This window comes from Anabas testudineus, chromosome 2 (genome assembly GCF_900324465.2).
Source record: "Anabas testudineus chromosome 2, fAnaTes1.2, whole genome shotgun sequence".
NCBI lineage: Eukaryota > Metazoa > Chordata > Actinopteri > Anabantiformes > Anabantidae > Anabas > Anabas testudineus.
The window spans coordinates 6,492,749-6,509,410 of NC_046611.1; the positions used below are offsets into that span (position 1 = coordinate 6,492,749).

Consider the following 16,662-nt stretch of genomic DNA (forward strand, 5'->3'; position numbering starts at 1 on the left):
GGGACATGAGGGATTGTAGACCTGGATAAAAGAGTTCAGGTAGACAGGTGCTGTTGGGTTGCCCACTTTGTAGGTAAGGGTCAGGGCTTTGATCGGGATGCGGGGAGCTACAGGAAGCTAGCGCAGAGATCTGAAGAGTGGCGTAATGTGTGTCCTTTTTGGCTGATTTCATTCAGATCAAATGAGACAATTAAAAAATAATCATTGAAACAGACATTTACAAGGAATTTCCTTTTAACACGTGTCCACGAATCCAATGTGTGACAACAACTTGACGAGTTTGTACAACACATAATCCATCTCCTGACCCAACTCATTACAGTTGATTTTACATTACTTTATTTTCCTCACTATCACTGTGTTCCAACGCAGTGTAAATATAGAAACTTTTGCGCTTGTAACCTAGATACCACTGAGCCTTCGAGGAAAGGAGCACTGTGTCAAGTTCACTGGTTCCAGCCATAAAAGACGCTCACGCCCACACAAACCCTGCAAAATAAAGCAGTAAAAAGCTAATCTGAACACAGTTTATATCCTGCTGTAGACAGACTTTCGATTGTGTTCATGGAACATGTTAATGGTTAATTTTTTGCATATTACAATGTAAAGTTCAAACTTCTCATTCACAAATAAGCACTTAGCAAACCTGGAACCTTCTGACCAACTACTTAGGCTCTGTGTGTGTGTGCTTGTGTATGGATGACTCATGTTCAGACCCAGTTCTTGCTTCAGTGGTAAACACTGCAGACTTTCCTGGAAAGCCGGTGTGTTTCTGACTAAGACAAAAACAAATTGTTGCCAGCTAGTGGCATCACATTCCCTCTTTAATAAGACACTGTAGCACCTTAGGAGGCTGAGGGCTCTGTTAAACCTATGTCTTCATTTTCACTCACAGTTCATCCTGCCTGCATCATTCTCACAATGAACGACCAGAGGTAAAGCAGGTTTCTGCTGGTTCATTATGTTGATAAAGGACAGACACAAGCACTGAATATGGAGCAATTCATACAAGAAAGACAAGGAAGTAACAACCCTGACAATAAACTTTAAACTTTAAATACAGCTAATACAGCTGTTCTGCGTCTATGCTATATATGGACTCAGTTCCCGTTTTCCTACTCTCTGCAATCTAAGCAGCATCCAAGACAAAGTCTTTTAATTTGTGACCATCAAGTGCTAAAGACTCGGTGACTCCACAGGGGTTTATAAACCTGCTTTTCCAGCCAGTCAGTCAGAACTGATGAAGCCTTCTGGGTGGAAGGTGAAACATCTTCAAAAACTTAAAAAAAGTCCGGTTGCCACTAAACTGCAATTTTGGAAGTATTTTTCTGCATAAAAATGAATTAAAAGAAGATGCAATATAAACATAAGCCTCCTTATGTGACTTGATGGTATACAACAGCAGCTTCCAGGCATGTCGGCATAGACATCTCTGGACTCTGATGGATATAACATGCTGTATGAAAGTATCTAATGTCCTTGTAACTCATTTAAACAGCTTTTTCCTTTAAATCTTGCCCTGTCTAAAACCTTGTTTTTGTCACAGTTTTTACTCTTTTTGCTGAGTCTGATCTAAACCCACATACACGTGTGGTTTGCTGCAGTCTCCCTCACGGTCTGGATGGGGGGAAACCCAGACTGCCACCAGGAACTGATAAGGGCCCTCAGCAAGTGACCACAACCACAAAGGGGCCCCTGAGAATTGAAACACCTCAAGTTAAGGTATTTCTCAATGAAGGATAATGCAGAGAAAAACAAGCCTTTCAAGGGTCAATGAATCAGAAACCACAAACAATCATTAACTAAAAAACTTAAATTATTTTGCTGTAAGTTAGTCATTTACGATTCCATCATAGGGGAGGTAAACATGGAGACATAAACAAATGTTTCTCAACCTTTAATCTGCTGTGTTTTCAGCTCTTAAAACAACTTAAAATATTTTAAATGTGTAAGTGACTGCTTAAAACCTTTTGCAAGCAGGTGGCGCTAGCCATATGTTGTGAAACTGCCTGTAAAATAAACAGAATTTACCGTACTCCAAATTTTAGATTAACTAATAACAACAAGAGCAGCCTCAGTGTGACATTTACGGAAACCGCCCAAACACGGTCAACATGTTAGCTCATTGCTAAGCACAAGTGTAAAACAAATGTTGCCAGCTAATATGCAGAAGCTCTCTGTACACAGCGCAATCACTCCTATGCAAACACTCCAGCCTATTTGCTGATATGCCTGCAAAAAGAATGATGTGAAGGTCTTATCAGCCTGACCTCCTTTTGTTCTGGCAAATTTAAATCCAACAAAGCGTTTTACATTTCACTTTTCAAGGAAAAATTTATGGTAAATTGTATTTAATCTAAAAATCCCAGTGCTGCTGTAATAAAGAAAAAGAGTAAGTCCTGGATCAAAATGCTAGTAAGCTCATTTACAGATTACAAAAATGGCACACAAGCAGGCAGGCACGCTCACGAACACCCGCCAGAGCTGTTGCATGAGGGTGAACACACTCACGCATTTAGGGCTTTACTTTGAGGGATGGTAGATGATTGGAAATAAGTGCAAAGCAAGCTCAGAGGAGAGTTGGCAGCTTTGGATCACACTGCAAAAACAAGAGTACAACAAAGCCGTGGATCTGAAAGTCCCATTGTTCACCCTGAGAACAAAGCCAATGTTATTTAATTATACCCGATATAAAACTAATTTAATTTAACAGTGGCAGCAGCAGACAAACCCTGATGCAACATGAAGGCACACAATCAATTTCTTTGCATCTATTTCTCAAAAGAACAATTATAAAAGAGAAATGGAACCATAACCTGCACAATCTCACTACTGTAAACATCTCTGCCATGAACATTAAGCTGAAAAAATAAGCCGCGTGTTAAGCCTGACAAGCACCACAAGGCCAGAGTGTAGCACATTTTTCACATTTTGTGTCTTAAAATGTCTCTTGGCTGCCTGTTTCTGTCTCTCCCTGTGCACCCAACATCCAACAAGTGTCTCTAAGCTGTCATTCAAACAAGAGAAGCAACACCTCAAATTGACGCCCACACCTGGCACCACTCTGAGGACTGAGATCGTCTCCAGTGAAGGCTTTTCAGAGGCAAACAAGACAGTGAGGAAGAGCAGTTGCATGGTAAGGATCATCACTCCTACTGTTTTGTTAGGGTGATAAGTGAGTTAACGTGGGTTAAGATGGGTGACAGATTCTGGGTAGTCCTGTTTGGCACTCTAGTGGGGAGGAAACTGTGGAGTTCATATGTGAAAGTAGAGGAGAGCGGGATGGGGAATTAAAAACAGTTAAATCTTATTACATTTTGACAGGAGCTGTTTAGTTTATCTGCTCTATCAGCTGCTGCTGTCCAAAAGAGTGAAGTTTCCTGCTTTGGCTGTGTTCAGAGCTGGGCATCGATTCAATATCACAGCTTGTCTTCTTCCAATAGAATCGTATTGTGATAAAATGATGACTGAGGGATCGTTTTAGAATATTTTTTTGCAAATAACAGCTAGGAAGTACGGATCTGTAAAGAGACAGTACTGAGTCTGCATGATTTAATTTCATTTTTACCCATTTTATACATATCATGGTACACATATAGATGTTAAGTTGCATAGGGAAATGTAGGTTCTGGTGTCATAGGAGTCCCCATACTAAGGATTAAAAGTCAGAATGACAGAATCTTTGCTGCATCAATTTTAAACATCTCTACTAGAGTGATTGTACTATACAAAAATCTATTTGCTGACATCAGTATAGACAGTATAACTCTGTTTAAAGACTTTTTAAAGCCTTTGTATCAGCCTTTTAAACAACTGTAAACACCGTATTAACATTTGCGTTTAACACTATACCTTTTAGACACAACTCAATTGAGACTTGAAACTTCTAAATCACAAAAAGACCCAGTGAGGGGACGGCTACGAGAAGAGTGTGAGGCGTGTGAGATGGTGACTGCCACACTAATCTCAGGTTGATCTAAAAACGTAATACACTTGGCCCAGCATGGGTACCAAGTAAGTGAGTAGACACCATGGCAAAATGTCATCTCTGAAGTGATGTTTGCAATGTTCACATCGCAGCAGAGTCACGTATTACCCGGCTGCTCTCACTGCATGTTCAGATGTGTCAGCGGTGGCGATGTTAGACGGCTGAGGCTGCAGCTTGTTCATATCCCTCAGGGCCTGGTGGTTACCTCGGCTGTGGTATTTATAGTGCACACATTCCCAGGTGTACAAAGTAAACACAGTTGACACTGTCAGGTATTACACCAACAGGGCAGGAAGCTAGCATTTTCATCCGACTGATGATATCCGAATTATTTATCAGTTCGCTAAAACACAAGCCAAAGCTTCTAAAATGAGCTTGATTAGGTGTCAAAGAGGAAACAGAGTCTCTTAATGAGCCTGTCATGGACTTTTATTCTCACCAACTGGAGCTCATTCATATTGAATCAAGTCAATTAACAGTCATAAGACGAGATTACAATGTTTTATTGCGTTTTAGTGAGCTGAGATCTGTCTGTGCTTCTAATCAAAACGCTCAAATATATCAATATGGCAGATGTAGCTGCAGAGAGATTCTCCTTAATGTGACTGTATTAGGGAATTAAATTCTCATTACTCCACACATGATAGTTTTACATTTATGAAAAAGTTGGATTTGTTTCAGCAGCAGTGATGGATCAGTGTTTCAAGAAGGAGCAATGACATTACAGCTGCTTCCTTACAACAAAGCAGATATTTTCCAACTGTATCTCAACTTACATACAACAATCTGTTAACTATCTTTTATATATCTGTGCACTTCAGTTACAAGCACGATTTTGAGTCCACACTCAACAAGGTCTTAAGTTTCCTGCATAAATGGAACCATGCCCAGATACAAAACATCTTGAAAGATATGACATGTTTAAACGAGTGTGTTTAATGCAGAATAATTTTTAAAAAAAATCCAAAGTATAAATGAAAAACTGCATAAAAGTCTTTTTAGTCACGTAATTGATCACAAATGTGTTACTGACACATGACAATGGCTGAAAACTGAACAAAATAAACAAAATCTAACAGGTAACAACATAATCCTACCTTGGTGGCTGTGTGATGTCATCATGAGAGGTTGGTCAGGTGGGTGTCCACACAGTACGACACCCGGCTCGCTGTGGGTTTTATGCACGTGTGTTTGTGCAAGTGCAGATGTGATTTACAGGGCGGCAATCGGGAGCCGGTTATTATGCCAAATCTGTGGCTGTCTGGGAGTGTGTGTGTGTGTTTGAATGTGTGTGTTTGTGTGTTCAGGCTGATCCAACACTCAGGACAGTCCCTCAAGAATCCCTCAAGGCTGGAAACAGGAAGCAGACATCCAGCAGCAGCAGCCAATCCCCATGAGGCTTGTGATTTGGCTACTCCAATCAGAGCGTCAGCTCAGCGACTAGCACCAACCTAGAACAGAGGATAAAAAACATCACATCACTACTTTTCGATAAATGTGACGTCTAATTTCTGCTGTAACAACATCAGTTTTTAATCACCATTGTATTTATAACTGGTTTCATTTGATGCAGGGATGTATACAGATTTTAAACGTGTGCAAACAAATGACAGCCTTATTGTCGGTTTGATTCACTGTTAGAGCTGAGGAGTCTGAATGAGTATTGAAAAAAGAAGAAGCTGGGTGGACACAATGCCATTGATGTTCCACACAAAGTGCTAATTTTTCAGCTATTTATTGCATTGATCACTCAGTGACACTAATAAGGCGGTGACCGTTCTTTGATTCCACTTTATTTAGACAGCTGGTGGCTTTGTTAACTATTATTTTTAAAAGAACTTTGACAGTGGTATGTTGTCAAATCAATTACATTTTACAAACAACGCAAACCTGCAACTCATTATTTTTTGATTAATCACTTAAAACAAATGAAAAGTCACAAATTACCAGCACATTAGAAAATGTTTTCATCCGTCCGTCAAAAACCCCAAAACATTCTGTTTACTATAATACAAAACAGACAGAACAATAACAACCTTTTTATTTGAAAGACTCAAAATGCAACTTAAGTAACCATGGTGAAGGGTCATTAACCAATTTCCGAACCTTAATTAAATCACTTTTGCTCACTGGAACTGTTGTCTGACAACAAACACAACAGAGCTGAAAATTTTAATGGAAACGTGTATTTGATGCTATGTTTAGAGGCAAAATAAGCAATCACAGACTTTAAACTAAACATGCCCAGTTGAGTACTACTGTGGCTATGCAGATTCAAGACCTGCATCGAACACTCAATGTGACCGCAAGTTGCTGCAAGCTGTAAACCAATCAGGCAAGAAATTGCTTGTTCCAGGCATTTTTACATAACAGTTAAGCCCTGACGCTTCTCTTTTATTTAGGTGAGGATAAATTATCCTTTTTTTGAAGGTAACTGATTGGTCTTTTGTTGTTCGAAATAATGAGCGTTCTTTTCTTTGTTGTTGGAGAGTAGGCTGAACTCCAGCAGGAGTGTCAGGTGTAATCACAGCTCGAGCCCAAAGCGTACAATTGACTTTACCACCACAAGTAGAAGGGGTAAAACTGCCCAAGGGCAAGGTGGGTGGAGGGTGGCGGCGGAGGTATGAGGGTAACGTACGTGTTTACGCCTTTGTGTGTGTGTTGACAAAGGTCTCAGAGATAGCAGGATGTGTGTGGGTGTGTATGTGTGTGTGTGTGTGTGTGCACTGAAGGGGGTGGGTCTCAAGACAAGAGGGCCAGACAGTGCAGCCGCGGGACAAATTGCCCCAAAAAAGTCGGTCACTGCACAGTACACGCACACTTGCGCTTTGTGTTGGAAAAGCAAGGCAAGGAGGGGCAAGAGGGGGGCAAATTTGTGTGTCACTGGGAGTAGCTAACTCTCCAGGGGGGCTCATGCAACACCATTCTCCCAGGGCATCTCATCTGTCTCGGGAGGGGTATGACTGTGTGTGTGTGTGCATGTGTGTGTGTGTCCTTGGCCATTATCCCTAAAAAGGGTTTGCTTGATACAGGCTGACAGATCTGGGGAGACAAGCCCTGCAGCCCAAAGTGGAAAAAATAAAACAAAAACACAAACTGGGAGAAAATGAGTTAAATCCAGAATTGTTGCAGAGAAATTAGAAGTGAGAAGTGGCACCAAATAGCTGCATTACTCCCCAAAGAAAGCTTCACATGAATGCATTCATCATGACATCTGCTCTGAAACAGCCTGTCACAAAAAGGTGGGTGCACTCAGTTGGCCTCACCCAGCACACTCCAGCCCAAACTCAAACTCCCCTAACACAATAAAAAGACCAGAAAAACGTGCCCTTTCTGATGCATCCTGCTAAATCTTCCCTGCTCCAAACCGTGTGGCCGCTTTGCAACACTTCAAAACAGCCGTAACATGCAGCTTTGATGTCGTTAGAGCAGCTCCAACAGCCCGTACGCCCCCATTCACAAAAAAAAAAAAAAAAAAAAAAGATTGACGCATGCAGAGAATTACCACCGCCCATCCCGAACCATTCACACACACACACACACACACCAAACACACATTTACGCAGGCCTGGATCTTCATCTTACACGTTTCTCACTAAAGGCACGAATAAGCTGCGCCGCAGACGTGTTGTTTGAGTGTCTATATCATTAAAGCCTGAGGCTCGGTCGTGCACTAAAAATAGCTCAGCAACAATCGGCATAATAAACACCGCCTGTCCATTCCCTCCTCACTGCCTCCACACTTCCCGCCCGTTACAGTGCAATAAATCGCATGGAAATGTTTACCTGAATGCTTTAAATACATGAAACCACTCCTGCTCCATGTAGACACGACTCAGCCTCATGAGCAGTCGCTACAAAATAACCGAGGAGCCGAAAGCGAAGCGGAGCAGAGTGGAAACTTCAGCCGGACATTGTTTTGATGAATCCAGCCTGTGCATCACATCCCTGCCTGGATATTCACATCAGAGCGGCGGAGCTCGGCTACACATTCATCCCGAGTGGACACAAACGCACCAACAGCTCACCTACACGGGCCAGGAGGAGGCCAGTCGTCCCAGCATGTGTCCCGCAGGGCTTTTATTTCCCTCCCATGTTGGACTCTTGGGTGGTTTTTATTTTTCTCCAGCGCAGGGGGGGGGACGAAAAAAAATTCATCTGCTGACAGATTCCGCCATACTGGATTTTTGTTACAGCCCCAGCGTCACATGGAGCGCCCCTGCATTTACCAGAGGCGGGGTTAGCTGCTGAAAATGTGACAAGTCTGCGCCGCGATATGTGTGACTGTGTGTTTATGTGCTGCTTTGGATGAAAGGTTGTGATTATGACTGTTATTAATGAGGAAAAGTCTCGGGGCGTGTCCTGTCCTGGAAGAAATATTACTGTAATACTCCAGCGTGCACTTCCTGAGTGTGTGATATGGTCTTTATGTGTTTAGAATAACTTCAGGGTGGTTTACATCTTGTCAAAGTGCTCTATAATATTCATACAGACCTATGGATGTCTGTGAGGCACAATAACAGTGTCATAGTGTCATTTAGAATATCCATCTTACATTATACATATTGATTTATTATGAATGTATACCAGCTTTTAGTTGATAACGTCCCTACACTACATTTACCCTAATAATTTATATATATTATAATAAATAAGAAGTTAGTACAGTTACCTAGTCACGTCTTACAACTTTCTTGGGTAACTCAGTGGTATCTTTCTAATACCCTTATCACAGTTTTATGATGTACTTATCCGCTGTAGTGTCATTCAAGTTGTGGTTCTTTACCTTGAAAGTGCTTTTGTTTCAATTAAAACATAAAAATTTAATACATATATCGTTAATCTTCTGTATTATACCTCCAGCAGTATATATATATATATTATTATTTTATTATTTTGGTCATAGTTCTGTATCTCTGCATAACATATTGCTGGTTGTTATTGTACTCGCTTATAAGGGGCACACAAACTTTAAAATCTGTATATCGTGGATTTATTCCAGTCAATGCTCCAATATTTCTTCATATTTAATGCTGTGTTATTTACATTATTTGTATTGTAATTACCAATAATATAAAGCATTTTGTTGCCTGATATCTGTATCATTCCTTTCAGGATTCAGCGCTTTCCACAACCAGTGGCAGCAAAATGAAACAAATGTTTTTATCCAATTTATGCTTATTACAACATGAAACGCTTTCCCAGCTGCCTACTTTCCATTACTTTCTATTTGATTTTGCATCCTAGCAGCCACCCACAGGCAAACAGCAACACCGCTGCCTGGTTTAGCTGACTTGATTACTGTAATATGCTAACCAGTTTCTGCATGGGCCATTTCTGCAGGCAGACAGTGTTTTTCACCCAGGTAGACTGCACAGGTCTTACTGGCTCTTCTTGTAACTCCAGGCTCCTTTGAAGGCTCAGTGAAGTTCACAGAGAAATTTTGGAAGGGCCAGTCTGTTCCGCGAACCGTGGCTGAAACAAGACTGGATATAATCACTGCCAAGATTTGTACCAGGATGTCATTCAGCAAGGGAAAGACAAGCAGCATTATAACATGCCTATTGCCACATAAAAATCCTGATCATTACATTTTTGTTGTATGTGAAAGGGAAAGTGAGTTGTAGCTGTTTATAGTAGGTCAGTTTGGAAGACGCTGCACATTTTAAGCTGTTTTAAGCCTGTTTTACCATTAAACCAGTGTTTGAACTAGTTATTCATCATTTGTATCATCTATTGTGACCATTTATCTATTGCTTATAGCTGTAAACCATTCAACTATTACTTTCTGCTGATATAGTGGAAATGTTTATTGTACATTTCCGAGTTGCTAGTTCTCTAAAGACTCTCCAAAGGAAACTCACAGTGATGAATCATCTGTGGTTTAATTCATGCACAGTGGAGGGAGGAACTCAACAGGAAGGTCATCTGCCCTGGATCGTCACGTCTGCCTCTTCTACTGTCGTGTAAACAGAATACGTCATGCTAAATTAGCCACTGTTTGACAACAGAGAAAGCTATTCACATACATACAGTACATTTTAGGTGTTCATTGTGTGTTAGAGTGCCTTAGGCCTTCCTCTCCATAATAAAACATTCAGCTGACTCCTCGACACAGACTGTGCAGCAACAGTAACCAACATCAGTTACAACATCAGTACGTGAGAAATTCGATCTGATATGTTCATTTACCACACTGACTAAACATTTATCTAACTCATGTTTACTTCAACGCTAAACTGAATATTTTTCATCCACTTACTCAATTTTTTGCTAACAATACCGTATTAAATGTTTACCTTTAGTTATTTACCTACATATATTTAGGTATTTTTACTTATTATCTTTTACTTTTAGGTAACAACATCATTTTGAACTGTGTTTATAAAAACTTCATGGTATTTTACATATTAGGAAAGAAAAAAACAAACAAAACAACAACAACAATATTTGAAATGTGTACTTTGGCCTTTTAGCATTATCTTGATATTATTTATATATTATTATACATTAGTTTTACTTAACAACAATATATGAAATATTTACTTATAGCTATCTAGTTTGGGCATTTCCCTATTACCTAATTTAAGTGCTTAGCCATCACTTTTAGCTAACAACACTGAACTGTGTACATTTTGCAATTAGAAGACAACACTATTAAAAATATGTACTTTTTGCTATGGAACAAATTTAACTGTCTATTCTGCTAATTTAAGCGATATTTTTACTTTTCTACGTGGAGGCATATAGTGTTAACATCTTTCCTCCTTCTGCAGGGAGGTTAGAGGTCAGGGCCCACCAGCAACTCCTCATCTTGCTCAAGGGCTTCAGTGAGGCAGTATCAACTACTTGCTGGAGCCCTGGCCTTCCCATCCCTTCACTATCTCCACTTTTACTGGTGTCATTGGAGTCTCTTTTATTATTTTTAGCTCAATCCCAGCCTTGTGCTCCCTTGCTACAACTTGCATTTATTAATCAAGGTCGCTCCTCTTTTGGAGTACATGGGAGGCCCGTTGGGACAGCCGTAGCCATAGCAACAGAGGATTATAATTTCTGAGGATGAACCAGGGAGCATCGGTTACGTAAGGCAGTCGCTCTTTGAGGCATCTCTGATGTTGCCGTGCTTGAGAAATCGCTTTTGTACACCTTCCTAACCCTGTATATGATGTGTGTGAATACAAACATTGATTAAGTACACTTACTACAAATTTGAGGTCTTTCTACTTTACTTGTGTATTTCTATTTTCTGCTACTTCATACTGCAACTTCATCACATTTCTAAGACAAATATTGTACTTTTACTCCACCACATTTACTTGACAACTTATTAAATTAAATAGTAGTATATTACACAGCTACACAGCAGTACAGTGTAGAAATTAGTACAGTACAGAATGTGAAATAATTATTTGTATGTGTCAATTTATGACTAGAAAATAAAAACACCATTTGTTGTTAATGGATCAATCTGACAAATGGCTACAAAACATGTTAATGTGAAGACTTACAGTACTGTTTGTTTAATATGATAATACTATGAATTTGACTTCTTATGGATTCATTGCAAACAAAACAAGTGCATCATATCCAAAAAACATGTGCGTCATTGTCTCACACATTTGTATAAAAGAACAATTTACACCGTGAGAGAGCACAAATTGCTCTTGGACATCTGCATCTGTATTGTTTGTCTACGAGCTTTTGCTGACGCAGACATGCATAAAAACACCGAAATTTGTGTATATGGTTGTGTGTGTGAGTGAGTGTGTCCAGAGCAGTGATGTCAAAGCAGGGATTAGATTGGCTTATATTGCCCAAAGCAGCACATTTGCAATTCAGTGAACATCACACTCAGGTTGCCAAATCGCTGATTATAGTTTAACTATTTTGCATCCAGTGGAGTAGCCATCAGCTCCTTCTGCTTTACTTTTATATCCAGTAGCTATAGCTATAAATCCTCTTATTTGGATCATGATGCCTTCAAAGGCATCTGCACCCAAGTACCTTACATGGTTCTGGCTAAAAACACTGATTCTGAGTAATGATGTTCCAAAAATACAGCATGTTTTTGGCCAGCAGCTGAAAGAGAAGCAGCAAGCAGTCTAAAAGTCAACAGGCGAGTGTATAAGGCCTGAGCAAACTACCGCTCTGCTACCACAGCGGACAAATCACACACAGGCTGTGGACCAGACCACTTGCAATACACACACAACTTGCTGTTAGTGGTTTGAGAAGGGAAGCCATCGTCTCACCCAGCACGGTCCCACATGAGTCAGACGCAACATGCAGACAAAGCAGGCAGACCTCAGTGTCATAAAGAAGGTTTTATTTGCCAGAAAGACAGAAAACACTTCAAAAAACTCTTGCAGTGCAACTGACAGCGTGTGATGGGCTGCGCAGTAACAGCCTGCAACTTAAATCGATGAGGTTAGGTGAATTAAGCTCTTTTCTTGTATGTTTAGTTTGCTTTTATTTAAAAATGAGATGTAAAATCTTTCCAGGATGGAATGAAACCGGTGCATTTAAGAGAGAAAAGAGAGCAAAAAGGAGCCATAAAGAGTTCTTGTTAAAAAGAAGCAGAGTCAAGGCTTCTTACAGTCGAGCCAGTTAGTCTAAAACTTTCCATCAAAGCCTTGCTGAGCTGCATGGAGTAATTACCTCTCACACAGCAACAGCTCCCAGGCCTTATTACTGATACTGTTTGTGCACATGTGTATGCGTTTGTCTAAAGGTGCATGTTCTGCGCGCACACACACACACACACACACACACACACACACACACAGATGAATATGCCTCAATGCCGTGGTCAGACAAAGTGTGTGTTTCCACGTGTGTGTGCCTATAAAAAAGCAGCACCCCAGGTCGTGCTTTTCCGACATAAACCAGCTTGCAGGCGTGATAAACCGAGAAATGTTGTTATGACGGGTCGCTCCTGGTCTCTGCTGTCCCGATGACGGCAGAGAGAAGCCCACCCAATGTGCCGTTCCTGACAGTCTGGGTAAAAATAGACAGATTCAGAAGACAAAACCAACAATCTCCAAAGCACTCAGAGCAAGCAGATCAAGTCTCTGTCTACGTTAAATTTCAGTGGTGGTAAATCAGATCATTACTTAGTTAACAATAAATAAAATGCAGATTTACTGCAAAAAATTACTTCATACACCATTGCCAGAATTTTTTAAACATTTTTTGTGCATTTAATTCAGCTAAAGTGCAGCAGTATAACCAATAATAGGTGTAAAAAAAAAGCTTAGATAGATTATATTATTATAGTATTTGACATTAAATGATTGTTATTGCAACAAGTTAAACTTTATTGTTGTAGCTCATTGAAGTCGTGTGTGTTTTAGCAGTAATTTAGTCTTAGTTCTGGTTCCCAAACTAGGAGTTGATTCTCATGTGAGGGTTCCAAAAAACCTGTGGCGGTTCAGGAGAGAAAAGAAGACACAAGACTAATAATCTACAGCCCACTGCAAACCTGCGATGGTATACTTAACCACATGAGCTAAATGCTAATGTCATCATGTTAACACGTTGTTAACACTGATGTTCATCATGTTACCATTTTCAGTTTGGTAGTTAACATTTGCTGATTAGCACTGCACAAAATACAGCTGAGGCTAATGAAAATGTCATTAGTTTAGATTAGCATGGCTATAAACACAGTTCTTCTACATCTAAATCAACATTTCAATTCACACCCACAAACCTGCTGATAATATCTGAAATAATTCAGACAATCTGTGAACTGTTCAAAAACTCATGTTTTTCTAATAAAAGAGGAAAACTAACTAACTGAAAGGATGAGAGTGGTGAAATAACTTCTTCTCTCCCGTGATTGATGTTTCATTGCATGTTGTGGGTGCTCTGGGGACTGAATCACAAGCTTTCCGGAGTCAAACCACCTCATGATCTCTGTTAAATATACGCATTTTATTTATGACCCACGCTGGCTGTTGGAGCTGCTAAGCCTGAAAGAATTTCCTAAGTCTGTGTTTTAATGGAGACTTTGAAATACTCATGTCGGTCAGACTGCTGTCTCAAAGGCTTTTTCTGGGAAAAACAGTGAGTAGTGAAAATCAGCTAATTTAATTATATATGAAAATATCGGATTCTAGATCAGTATTTGTATCATCCTTCAAAATAATCTGCTCTGAACTGTAATATAAATGTCCCGAAATGTGATGTACATGGCCAGTTTAGTGTGACAATATTAGAGGCTTTTAACTTATGTGAATGGGGGCCGAATGAAGTACTTTGCTGGCTCGATGGCCAGAAATAATGATGAGCTGCAAAAACAGAATGATGAAGTAAAGTGACTACAACCACCATCGTAGCTAAAACCATCTAACTTTTCAGCGTCAAATTTCAACAGCCTCTTCCAATGTTACTGAACATGGAGTTTATGAATCTCTCACTTACTTCAAATTTAAAATGTCTATAACATACACCCTGATGTTTCCAATATCTCACCACATCGTGCGCTGGTTGTATTTTTCCAGGAAAGGCTTGAAATGGAGGGCCCAGGCACCCAGTAAAACCTATTTGGGCATTTAGTCTGTGAGCTCTGCCAGCAGCATATAACATGAGGCATAAACCAAACCAGAAAACCTGAAGTAGACAAACTGTTAAGTGTTCATAAAATATCTCTGGCCAGGGAACTTTTGATGGGAGGATTAAGGAAAAGAGCAGACCTGCCTTTAAAATAGAGTACTACTTAGTTATAATGTTAGCCCTGTGGTTTACTGCACTAATCAAAATAAATGTGAGACAATGTGTGGACAGTCAGATCTGTACCTATTGTTCTGATCTCAGAATCAAAGGTCAAAGTCGAACACCCCCAGAGTACTACTCACATCTACATGTCGGGTGGTCAGAATACAGCCAATCTACAATGTCATTTGTTTTTACTACAATACTTCCTGGTTCCTAGGAACCTAGGAAGCCTAGGAAGCTATAATTTAATAAAGTAATATAAGAGTATAACACATAGATTAGATGACTAATTGTTACTGTTTAATATTTGATTATTTTTATTTTCATTTTTAAGACACAGGAACAACCAGGTATTTCACCTTTAATGTGACGTGTAACCGTTCGCTCATATTAAGTCTTTATTTATACAGTTAGAACATAAAATGTTAACATAATTTAGTTGTGAAGTATTTACAAAGATACCAACTAATTCAGTATAATTTAGGTTTTCTTCCCTTTGAAACTGTAATCTGACTTCTGATTTAAGTACTAGCAGTAGTTATTTTATTGCCACAGAGCAACATTACACTGTAAATTGTGGACTGTTTAATGAAGTGTTACTATTTTGTCATATTATCCCTATTATGAAAAGCAAGATAACCAGTTTCCTCTTAATGTTATTTTCTTCTTTGACAACTCACACATACTGTACAATAGTGAATTTCCTTCATGATGTAGAAGTTGTAGTATTTAAACAGATGTAAAGACATCAAAATTGCATAATTACAAAATTATTGTGCAAAATAAAAGTACTACAGAGACCTCATTCCCACAATGGAATAAATAATACACTGCAGCACCTTTGCTGTTGTAAGAAGACATGAGTAAATTACAGTTTTGTGACACTACACATGGCAGCGGTGAAGCGGAACGATGATGATTCATAAGTGTCTGAACTCTAATTTACTACTTACTGCAGAGAAAGCCTTCAAGTGTTAATCATGCGAGAAAGTAAAAGTGAATGATTTGAAACAGCTGTCATTGTGAGAGGGAGCACAGCATAAGGACACTGTAAAAGAAGAGAGTGATCACAATCAGACAGAAAAGAGTGTGTTGCAATCACACAATGAGGAACAATTCACTGTGATATATTAGGAACGAGTAAGTGGGCAAAGTGTTTTGCACCGGCAAGGACTTTTGCTTCCTGGAGAAAATACTAAAATAAAATAGAAAAACTGCACACTGCTTTTGTAACGGCTACTGATTATTACTACTATTATTGACTTACAGAATTACTGAGCTACCGAATTACAGAAGCAAATAGTCCAAACTCAACTCAACTTTATTTATAAAGCCCTTTAAAAACAGCCTTGGCTGACCAAAGTGTAAAAGAATAAAACAAAGCAAGCAGCAAATACAGCAAACAAGCGTACAATTGTTATTTGACACCATTTCTGTACAAATACTGTGATAACTAATTCATTTGTTTACTTCTTATACGTTATAGTAAGAATATAAGAAGACAAATGATTAAGAATTAACTAATTAACAAAGGCAGCATTGAATGACTTGTAGTTTAGTACTGTACTTATTGTAAATACTTGAGTAATTACATTTTATACTACTTTGAACTTAAAATATAAGTAGGTATTGTACTCTCAAGTGCACTTAATTTGCAATCAAATTATGATGTATAATTGTGTCTTAGGATTAAGCTACACAAAACTACCAACTGCAGCAGCATTAGTGAAGTTAGGACGTTTACTGCTACTCTTAGTGTTAAGTACACAGTTTCTGTACTTCTGTACTAATTCATTTAACCTTAATAACCATGTTTACAAAGAGAAGTAACACAGGCAGCATCTTTCTAAGTGCTCCAAACTGCTCACACAGTATTTTTTACCCTTTTTCACGTCCTGGTTTTGTGTAACTCCGACATCTTGTGGATACAAACGTAAACAAACCTGGGAACGTTT

At 39.3% G+C, this 16,662-nt stretch overlaps 1 protein-coding gene and 1 long non-coding RNA gene across 6 annotated transcripts in view; both read right to left on the reverse strand.

Annotated features, from left to right (window-relative positions):
• Positions 1-9,871, reverse strand: part of LOC113163766 (histone deacetylase 4-like) — a 53,348-nt gene extending 43,477 nt beyond the window's left edge. Inside the window, exons 1-2 of one of the 5 annotated variants that reach the window (XM_026362708.1) lie at positions 9,853-9,871; positions 5,086-5,439 (exon numbers count right to left, since the gene is read on the reverse strand). In XM_026362708.1, the coding sequence (XP_026218493.1) occupies positions 5,086-5,110 (25 nt within the window). In that variant the 5' untranslated portion in view covers positions 5,111-5,439; positions 9,853-9,871. Of the gene's footprint in view, positions 1-5,085; positions 5,440-7,774; positions 7,975-8,005; positions 8,614-9,852 lie in introns of those variants that run through there. The other 4 variants (XM_026362706.1, XM_026362704.1, XM_026362705.1 and 1 more) reach the window with 4 other exon arrangements.
• A 2,447-nt stretch (positions 9,872-12,318) lies between these two features.
• Positions 12,319-16,650, reverse strand: LOC113163768. The gene is made up of 3 exons (XR_003298932.1): positions 16,590-16,650; positions 15,661-15,755; positions 12,319-12,985 (listed from the first exon to the last, which is right to left on the reverse strand). It is a non-coding gene; the product is annotated as an uncharacterized LOC113163768 (long non-coding RNA).
• Between the last annotated feature and the right edge of the window lie 12 nt (positions 16,651-16,662).